This window comes from Aythya ferina (assembly GCF_964211825.1).
Source record: "Aythya ferina genome assembly, chromosome: 2".
Taxonomy (NCBI): domain Eukaryota; kingdom Metazoa; phylum Chordata; class Aves; order Anseriformes; family Anatidae; genus Aythya; species Aythya ferina.
The window spans coordinates 50,182,806-50,193,037 of record NC_140297.1 but is presented as its reverse complement, the minus strand read 5'-3'; the positions used below and the strand labels follow the sequence as shown (position 1 = coordinate 50,193,037).

At 35.8% G+C, this 10,232-nt stretch overlaps 2 protein-coding genes across 1 annotated transcript; one reads left to right on the top strand and one right to left on the bottom strand.

Annotated features, from left to right (window-relative positions):
- The window catches only part of LOC311431390 (uncharacterized protein), a 541,797-nt gene that overhangs the window by 289,302 nt on the left and 242,263 nt on the right, over nucleotides 1-10,232 (top strand).
- PRL (prolactin) lies at nucleotides 2,641-9,304 on the bottom strand. The gene is made up of 5 exons (XM_084510430.1): nucleotides 9,192-9,304; nucleotides 7,459-7,640; nucleotides 6,947-7,054; nucleotides 5,394-5,573; nucleotides 2,641-3,488 (listed from the first exon to the last, which is right to left on the bottom strand). Exons 1-5 carry the CDS (start codon nucleotides 9,217-9,219, stop codon nucleotides 3,297-3,299), a joined length of 690 nt encoding a protein of 229 aa, XP_084366556.1. The 5' UTR covers nucleotides 9,220-9,304; the 3' UTR covers nucleotides 2,641-3,296.

Here is a 10,232-nt window from a genome sequence, read left to right as displayed (position 1 = left end):
TACATTGTTAATTAAATTTGACTCCAAATGATATGTACAGTCAGTAAAATCTCCCCTTTTAAAACCTGCCTTTGGCTTTAAAATCACCCTTAAAATTCTTCGTTTGCTCTAGTGGTTGGATGTAGTCCTAGACTCTAGATACAAGTCATGAATAGCAAGTTAGATTTTTATTCTGTATATCTCTACATCTCTGTTGTGTTCAGTGACAAATGCTTCCAGTGATTAATTGCTTTGACTTCATACCATTTAGATTTCATGTCACAAGGCCTTAATCTTATATTTAGTGCCATCTATGGAAGCTTGAATATCATTTTTAAAGGAAACAGAATTGAGCCTATATTTCATTCATGTGGACCTTTCGTTGCCATTACTCCTATTACTAAGCCATCATAAATGAACGGAAGTAAATAAACCAGCTTAGATTTAAATATGGCCTATTTGGGTATTGAATAAGTAATCAGAAAACTGGAGACTTTGAATGCTGAGAACCTGGAATAGTTAGAATTTAATACAGTTGTAATAAAGCTCTTACTAATTGATATCAGTTTCTTTCATTTTGAAAGAACGCCCTTGTTCTGTATTCATTTTTGCATAAAATAAGAGATTAGCTATGTAACTTTTTATTGGATGAAAGACAATAGTTGCTCAGGTTTTACAAACATGTGCTAATTAACAAAATATTAGTGAGATAAGAATGTATTGTTCTTATTAGCAACTGAATAAAAGAGAATTGCCAATTGCCTGTATTGTGGTCTGAACATTCAGAGTAGCAACTGCATTCTGAAGGCATTGTCTGTGCCAGGACACTTGACAATGAAGGTATAGCTTTGAATGTGCTCATGGGGTTCAGCATCTTTCTGTCTCTATGACAGCTGTGATGACTCAGAATATTAACCAGATCAGCTCTAAATACCCCTTTAGCTAAACAGCTGCGAACCAGATAGCTTTTCAGTTGTTTAGAATATTTTTTTCCCTTTCTCTTCTGTGCTTCTTTATGAAATTAAAAGCTTGCATTTGTAGTAGAACATGCTACAATAAAGCCAGTGCATGCAAGTTTTAAACAGTTGTTTTAGCACTGTAATTTTTAAACAGTTAATGAAAGTAATTGTTTTAGATCTAGTCATGTAAGTGTAAAATTATGACTGTCTGCCCTATTAATCAAGTTGCTTTTGAATTCTAAAGAAATTCTGAGGTAGGAGTTTACTCAGTGAGACATAATCATTTTCCCAGCTCAATACAGAGTAGTCCCATTATTCATGTTTTCTTCTGAATAAAAAAATCTCACTGTAATTCTAAGCACTTGTGATAATTACAAAGGAGTTTTTTTTTTTTTTTTCTCTCTCTTTTTTTCCCCCTTTAAAATGCTTCCCAACCCCCACCTCCCCTCCCCCGTTGGCATTTTAAGAGAAAGTGGAATATTATGATCATACTAAATTCTAGTCAGTGCACTTGCATTTTGCTTGGCAAATTTTACCCATTTGGTTTCTTTATTGTCATGTTGTACATCTGTGTGTTGCTAAACTGATGTTGCATATGTCCCAATTTTTGTTCACTTCAGAGTTTATGAAAGTTGGCAGTTATAACTTGTCTAACAAGGAATTTGTTTGTGGCACAGGTGATTTTATATACATTAAAAATGGGCTCAGTCTATACTTATCTAGATAAAGTCTGAGGCAATCAGTGATTGAAAACACGAATAGATAAAAGACAATAATGCATATGTGCGTATATATGATTTTTTTTTCCCTTTTACTTCCCTCATAGAATTGGTTGAAATGAGACTTTTGTTGCAGTTGGTATTATCTAATCTCATTTATTTACATAATAAGTATTTACTACTATGTAAATTTTATGTATAGGTATATTTACGTGGTAGTAAATAGCTATTACGGTTGTGTCTTTTTTTTTTTTTTTTTTTTTTTTTATGGTAATGTGAGGCTTAAGTCCTTGAATTCATCTCCTCTTCCTCCCACCTGGCTTAGCAGGAGCAATGCAGCAGGCTTGTCTAGTGGGAAGCCAAACCCCTGAGAAGCTGATTTGAATTTAAGCTCTTCTTTTCCTCTTTGCTGGAGCTGAGTGGTGAACTCAAGGCTGAGTGTGTTTATGGCTTACAAAGACAGTATATAAATATGGCCAATGGTTTCAGCTGTTATTTGACTTCTTTTTGACTTCTTCCTTGGTGTATGACTGTAAGCCTACTGTAAGCCTTTTTTTTTTTTTTTCAGAAATAGTCAATTTTTTTGGTATCTCCAATTTTCTGATGGTTAACATCACTGTTTCAAAATGAAAACTTGGAGAACTGAGCGTGACTAAATGCAAAATGAATGGAGATGCTTTGGGTTCAGGAGAGCAGACAGCTTAGTTCAGTAAGTGCCTGTTTATAGCTTGAAAGTTTTCTAAACTGCAACCACCACATCACTTGTGAGGAATGTGAAGAGTAGGTGGATAAGATCCTGAGTGGATGCTTTGCATTTTCTATTGGGACTACTGCTTAAAATGTATTGGTTCCTCAGGTAGTACTTTAAAAGTAGTGAGACTTTGGAAATGCTTCTTCCCTGGACAGTCAGTACAGAAATAGAAATACATGTAGCTGGATCTGTCCCCATAAATGCTAAGTTTTTTTTTTCTTTTTTTTTTTTTTTTTTTTTTTTTTCATTTTTGTTTGTTTGCTTATTTGTTTTCTGTCTGCAGACTATTTGGGGAATCAATGACTAAGTGAGCCAGGCTATACATGTATTTCTTTTAGTTTAGGATAATCTAGTGTGATAGGTGAAAATTCTGCTTTTTGATGTCCCACCTCTTTTAGCTCTCTCTCTCTCTTTTGTTTGTTTGTTTGAGGGGGTGGGAATGGGGTGGGATGTAGACAGAAATGGAAGCAAGATATCCTGTCATGTGTCGTTAACTGGAGGCTGAGATCTAAAAGGAGAAGCTATTGCTAAAGGTATAATCCATCCTAACTATTTTTTGTTCATTGATACCACTTGGTGTTCTGTGGTTTTGGATTTAATAATATTTTTATTTGTATCTGCATGATATACTTATCACTGAAATGCTACTGGGTAAATAGATCAGACAGAAAAGTGTATTCTTGTCATACAAGTAATTTATAACATTTTAAAACACCAACATAAATGATACTGACAGTTGCAGCCAGAATTCACACAAACATGCCTGAAAGTTACTGATGATCCTGACACAGTACAGTGTGACTTTTTGTAAAGTTTGCAATGAAAAGTGGCAAAGCAACAAGAACACCATGATGAATGATTTTAGTAAGCGATGAAGCCCAGGAGTACTTAGCAATTGCTATCATGTATTAGGCGGCACTTCAAAACCTTGAGATAGTTGTCAATTTTGTGGGAATCTCTGCGGAGGCAATGCAGCAGGTTGTAAAAGGCAAAGAGTCTGGAGTCCTCATCGGCAAGTTGCAAGGATGGAAGGCCTTCCCACGGAGAATAAATTTCATTTCCAATGTCGCCAGAATGAACCTAAAGGCACAAAATGATACCGTAGTAGATAATAATGAATCTGACTGGATGTAGGACAGAGAACTAAGAAATACTGGCCTTGAGGAATGCTAGATAGTAGTGTACAGCTCATAAAGTCTTTTCTTTTATGGTTTGCATTATTCTGTACAATGTTGTATATCCTCATGCAGATTTTGAGTGAATTTCCATTTTACAGTTTATTTCTCTAAAATATGTAAGAAGCTCAGCTGTCAGTGTTCTAAGATCTAATGTGTTAACCAATGTCTGGTGGAATCTGACTTTGCAGAGAAGTCAAACCTTCCTTTATGCATGGACTGATCAGTGGCATCTCCTCCTTTTGGTTTCCTCCACCTTAAAGTCGTAAGCAGTTGCTTTCAAAACTTGTTTCTCCAGCTTTGTCTCAGCCCATCTCTTAGGTTGTCTCTCTGATAACAGGCAGCCTGAAGAACATGCTACTTGTCAAATCTTTCAACAATACATCTTCAGATGTATTGTACCTCATATTCCATTAAAAAAAAAAAAAAAGCTGTGAGTGATATACTGACCTCTAACGTTAGAAAGCTACATGTAGGAACTTGTGTAATGACTTAGTATCTGAGGTGAAGATTGGTTTAGATCACCTCATTTGAAAGAAGCAATCATTCATTTTCTCACATCACAAAAATCTACCTTTCATAGCAGGAAAGAAATCTGTGCCTATTGGTACATGTGAATCTTTCTTATTTCCCATCAGTAATATTTCATGAAAGCACACAGGAGTATATCTATGTAGCCTCTCTCACTTAGTTTATGCAACTGGTAAAAAAGAAAAATAGACCTGCAGTCACTCAAAAACATGGTTTGACACTAATGAATTTGCTAACTTCATCTTCAACTCCATTCTGTAAATAACGTGAATGAGAAGGTGGTGACAGAGTAACTGCAGTGGCACCTGACTTCTACTGTTATCTTGGATCCACACCTGAAAATGGGATAGAGATGTGTTTGATTACACTGATAAATGCACTGATAAATGCACTGATGGTCTGGATGGGATAAGATTTCTGAGTAAGTAGTCACCAAACTGAAAGAGAGAGACCATGAGTGATCCATTGGAACGTGGTGGATATGGAGATGGCGGCACTGTTAATGCTGTTCAACTGTTCTTAGCCTAAGCAAAAGCCAGTAAAGTCAGAACCTCTTATTAACATATTGCTCACTGTCAGAATGATATATAGGGACTGCTAGAGGCCCCTTTAAAAATAAACAAGCTAGAGCTGATTTTATTCAGTAAAGCTTTCAATCAATTACTGATAGCAAGGAGTATATGAGTATGGGTTTTGTCAAACAACAGCCTTGCTGTCTAACCCTCCAAGTGTAGGGGGAACCAAGTCAGAGCCACAGTTTTGAAGAAACAATATGATAGAAAAAGAGAAATGAAAGATACTGTGTTGTGTGCCACATCTTTGCAATAGGCAATGAAGGCAACGATGTGCCACACTTCAAGAACAGTTTTAAACACATTATCCATTTCTGAAGGCTATATACAATACCTGTATGTATACAGACATGTATAAATAAGCTTATATGCACATATAAATATGTGGATGTGAGAAAACAGAAACAGCCTACAAAAATTTGCAAATTTGAATGCTTAAAGATAAAATGAAGATTTGCAGTCCTGATGATTACACTTTCCTTTGAAGCAGGTTTGGGAATACACTGGATTATGCTAGACAAATCACAGCACATTGTCTCTTTAGAAATCACAAGATAGCAGAAAGAATTATAACTGAATCTGAGAACTTTGCAGCTATCTTGTATCCCCCTTTTTCTTCAGAATCCACTGTTTCTGTTCTTATTTACTACCATAAGTGGCTTCTTTACATCAATAGGCTGGAAGGACTGGAAGGACCTAATACTTACCCGCCCAACTATTTTCTCCATTCCTTCTAGAAGCCGCTTGTTTTGTTCCTCAATCTCGACAGCCTTCCAGAGGATGGTGTCTGGAGCTTCTTTGATTCTTTGTACCTCAGAGGCCAGATGGATCAGGGGATCATTCCAGGAGCGCAGTACTCCCAGTACTAAATTCAGTAGGTCTTCATGCTGGTCATCCACATTAAGAAAAGTCAGTTAAAATAACAAGGCTATATGCTGGCATTGTTAGGAGGCATTTAGAGCAATGTCCACAGATGCAGAGATCTAGGAATTTATTTCAAGACCTAGCACTGACTGGCGGTGCTATATAGCCCTGTCTTAGATACTGTTGTGAAATTTCTGATATTTTATGTCATGTTTTGCAATAATACCACAGATGGAAATTTGAATGGAAAACTCCTTTAAACCAAATTACAAACTAGTAAGAACAACTGTGCTTTATCTCTGTGGAAAACAAACAAACAAATAACAACAACAACAAAAACACCTCTTTATCTGATTCTAATGAACATTTATGAGACAGGTTTAGTATGGAATGGAAGATGTGAATTATGGTAAACAACTAAATAGCTTTTATTAGCTCTGCGTAATTCATCTGTCCTCCCCTTTGAACTATGGTACTTATAGCATTAGCTCTCAGCTTTTGAAAATTATTTTTTCTTGTGAGCAAATAACAACCCTTAAAGCTTATGGTTATGCTCAACCATTTCTTCTTTCCTAGATACACTGTATCTGAACATAACCAGACTTTATATACCCAGATGGTGACACTGGCATTGCAAAGCTATTACTGTTGTGAAACTGTTTAAGATTTCTCCCTGGCACACACATGTTCATACACCTGTGCTTACTTTTTTTCTACAGAGTATTTTCAAATTCTGCCTGTGAGCTAGGCTGAAGAAGACTGTCTTCATCTTTGTACAAAATTTATCGTTATCAAATCGATGTATTTATCATGTTTCTTTTTGCAAGTAGTTTGCAGTATTTTACACTAGGGTCTTTGCATATGGGCAATAATGTGACCACTTTTGCCTCTTGGTAAGGAAGGGTGAGGATAGCTATTTAGCATTTGTTAAGTAACATCTATGTCTTCAATTCCTGGGAAGCCATTTACCTCTGCCTACTATATAGCCAATGAATTTTTATGTTTGTTAATAATTGTCTATAAGATACTCCAAAAAAATGCTCAAAGGATGTAGTATTCTGAGTCCTGCACAAATATAATAACTGCCTTTGCTCAATGCAAGCAAGTTATACTGTAACTGGAAATAAGATGCAAAGACTGAATGCAATATAAAGGAAAATAAGTGTTACTGGACTTGTATATTCTGTATAGTCTGTAGCTTAGTGTCTGCAAATATCTTTTTTTCAGTGCTTTTTTCTTCCTGACTTTTTTTTTTTTTTTACTCCAAATGCACTGATTTCCCTCTGTGTGCTACCTCTCTATTGCTTTCCCATCCTTTTTTTTTTTTTTTTTTTTTTTTTTTTTTTTCCCTCCTTTGCTCTATCTCACACTGAATGACATCAGAAATGCAACTTACATGAATCTGCTGAGCTTGCTCCTTGTCTTCAGGAGTGGTTAAGGAGGAAGTGTGGCAGCCATTAACAGCTTTTGTAATGAAACCCCGACCCTGAGCATAGCGTTCATCCTGCAGATCAGCAAGGAGAGGCGTTATTGATATAAGTAAGAAGAGCTACAATTCAAACACTATATTAAGTAATCGTTTCTTTGTTTTTATAACTACTTTTATGCTGTAAATGTCAAAGTCTTCTGGTATTTAGAGTGAAAATGGCAACCAACCTGAGACACAAATTTGTCCAATAGATAAAGAATAATAGGAAAATACTATTTTTTAATAGAAGCACTGGGGATCTTAGCAATGGTCAGCACTAAAAGTAGATTTGGTCATCATTGGGACTATCACTGCCTGTGCAGCAGTTATTTTTGTTTACTTATTGAAGGCTTTCATACATTAACATATGTTTGTGCTTAAAAATATACTGAATTGGATTTTTATATGTTCTCTCTCTCAGGAAAAGACAAAGTACTTACAAATTCATTGAACATTTCTGAAGAGAGGAAATGGATGTAGTGTGAGAGTTTAACCGCACGGTCAAAAAGCTCCCCAAGGGAAACTTGGCAGTTGGCAGATCCATTGGGGCAGATAGGCAAGGAGGTCACTCCTTCCTTTGTCAGGAGCATGTTGGACACTAGAAGGACCACCAGCAACAAACCTGTTCAGGTTTAGAACAAACCAAGATGGAAATATTGACATACATGTGCATTTAGAAGTAGCTGTCAGAGGTGGATGTAAACAGTCAGGGTGCTGGATAATATTGGCTGTGTTCACAGTATCTCCTGTGCTGACTCTTGAAAATGAATAGAGGAGGGAAGCATAGTCATTTGATTATCCATTCTCCCCTCCATTATCCTGGATATACAGCAAAACACCCTATAGAGATTGAGCAGACACAGTAACCTGTGTTACAGTACGCTGTATTCAAAAGTCTCTCCATATAGTGCCTGACTATTATATAGTGATAGATGGAAAAAAGAAAATCAAACTTCTTCACTGTGTAAATATAGATACATAATTATTTGCACAGATATAGGTTTGGAAAATATTTTATTTTATTTTTTTGTTTGTTTCTTCTCCTCCTATAAGTCCTTTTCTTCTTTGCTAACATTTGGAGTTTAAATTACTTTTGTGGAAAGGTGGTTAGGTCACTCTTTTAAGGTTCTGATTGTCCTGGGAGTTTCTTCAAAAGATTTAGCAGCTGTGCTGTTTTGCTATTTAGAGTTTAACCCTAAATTACCTACTGTTAAGAAAACAGGTAATATTTGGCATTTCTGAAAAACTTCTACACTGATACAGAAGACTTCTCATTATTGAAAAGATGAAACCTTATTTGTTTAAAAGCTTTAACATTGACAGGGTCAAGTGTTCTATTCAGCAAAATAAAATATGCACAGAAAAACAATGGAAAGCTTTAAAAGCAAATATTTAGTAAACAAATGTAATTATTTAAAAGATGCTATTCTAAGCTCTGAAAGTTTTAGTTCTGGAAAATGGCCTGCTACATGCATTGGTTCACTAGAATCACCACTGATGTAAAATTAAAATAGACTGCAAAAAATCACCAGAGCTCTCCTGAATTTTATCATGTGACAGGTTTCCTTCTATCTCTCAGTTCAGGAAAGGTGACCCATTTGTACAATGTTAAAGTAAACCATCATCCTCCCCCATGAACAATGCTCTGAAGTTAGAACAGTGTTCTAGGCAATAATTTTATTAATAAGAAGACTTGTTGGCTTAGAAACTTGAGAGTAGTTATGTAACCATTTACTTCAAAATTACTAGATTGCTTCTGGACTCTGATGATAATGACTTCAAGTCATTGCCTTCTGAGTAGTGTTGCGAATAGCAAAGCAGTCTGGATCCAGTCTTTTTTTGTGCAGGTGTCATAACCTGAAAGCCAAATTTCAGTGAAACTGCTCAGTGCAAAGGTAGTTTTAAGAGATCAAAAACTGAGTAAAAAAGAGATCAAACTGCCTGCTAATTCCAAATTTTGAATACTAAACTTTTGAAGCAGAGACAAGTTTCACCATTACTCGAAAACTGGATGTCTTGGAAGACCTTAGTTTCTAGAGTTGTTACCTGTCAGTTACTTCCAAATTCAATCTAAAGTAAAAAAAACAAAAACAAAAAAAACTAACAACAAACAAACAAACAAACAAAAAAACAAACATAAAAATTATCGACAAGTGAATGGCTAAAGTCTTACCTTTCAATGAATCCCCCTTGGTGCTCATGGTAGAGACCCTGTAGGATGAATTGCTCTACCAGAAAGAGGTCTCAATACTTGCTTATTTTCTGCACATACCAGATTTATATACACCATCCGGGGTCCATTTTGCATACATTCAACAGGTCGTGGAGTTTACCTCGATAATTACAAACATCAAACTGCCTTTCTTCCACATTCATATTCAGTATTTTTTTTTTTATTATTTGTAACTGTGAGAGGGAATTTCATTAGAATTTCGGTTGTGGGATCCTGAGTGTAGTTTGATGAAGAGAATGCCAAAATTTTGCTCTGAAGATGCCACTGTTCCTAGAAAGCTCTAGTTGTCAATTCTGAGACAGGTATCCTCAATGTTTATAGCCTATTTTTCCCCCTTCCCACAGGTGTCTTTTCATCCTTCCTCATCTCTTCAGCTTTCCAATGTTCAGCCTTCCAATGTTAAAATTCTGACTATTTGGGGAAGGGGAACAATACAATGTCCACAGGAAAAGAAACAGCATAAATTGTCTAGAGAAGGATAATGGCGGCTTCTGGAAAGACAGGTCATTATATGTAAAGTTATAGATATGACATCCTGAGTATATAGCTTCATACAGTTAAGAAAGAGATTACATTGTCATGATATAACTGGTCCTCAGGATGAGGTATGTTTAGAGAAACAGGGGCAGTTCTTATATTAAAAAAGTAATAATGTATAACAACGAAGACGAAGTTGCATGTTTACTGTTTAATCATAAAGTTTAATGATTAAATCAGCATTATTTAAAGAACAAAAACAAATCAGAAATGATAAGATTATTTTCTATACATGAAAATTCTTTGCGTAAAAGATGTACATTGTCTACCATACTCAAAACACATGCTGTCGTAATCAGGGGGATTTGTTTCCACATCTGATGTGTCTGTGGTAATCTACAAACTAGCCTTAACAAGTTGGCCTTGTTTTCTTGTTGTGTGAGGCCCACCTGTATGAATACGTTAGCAAATGTGCAATCTCTCATCTGTTTCTCAGATCCATTT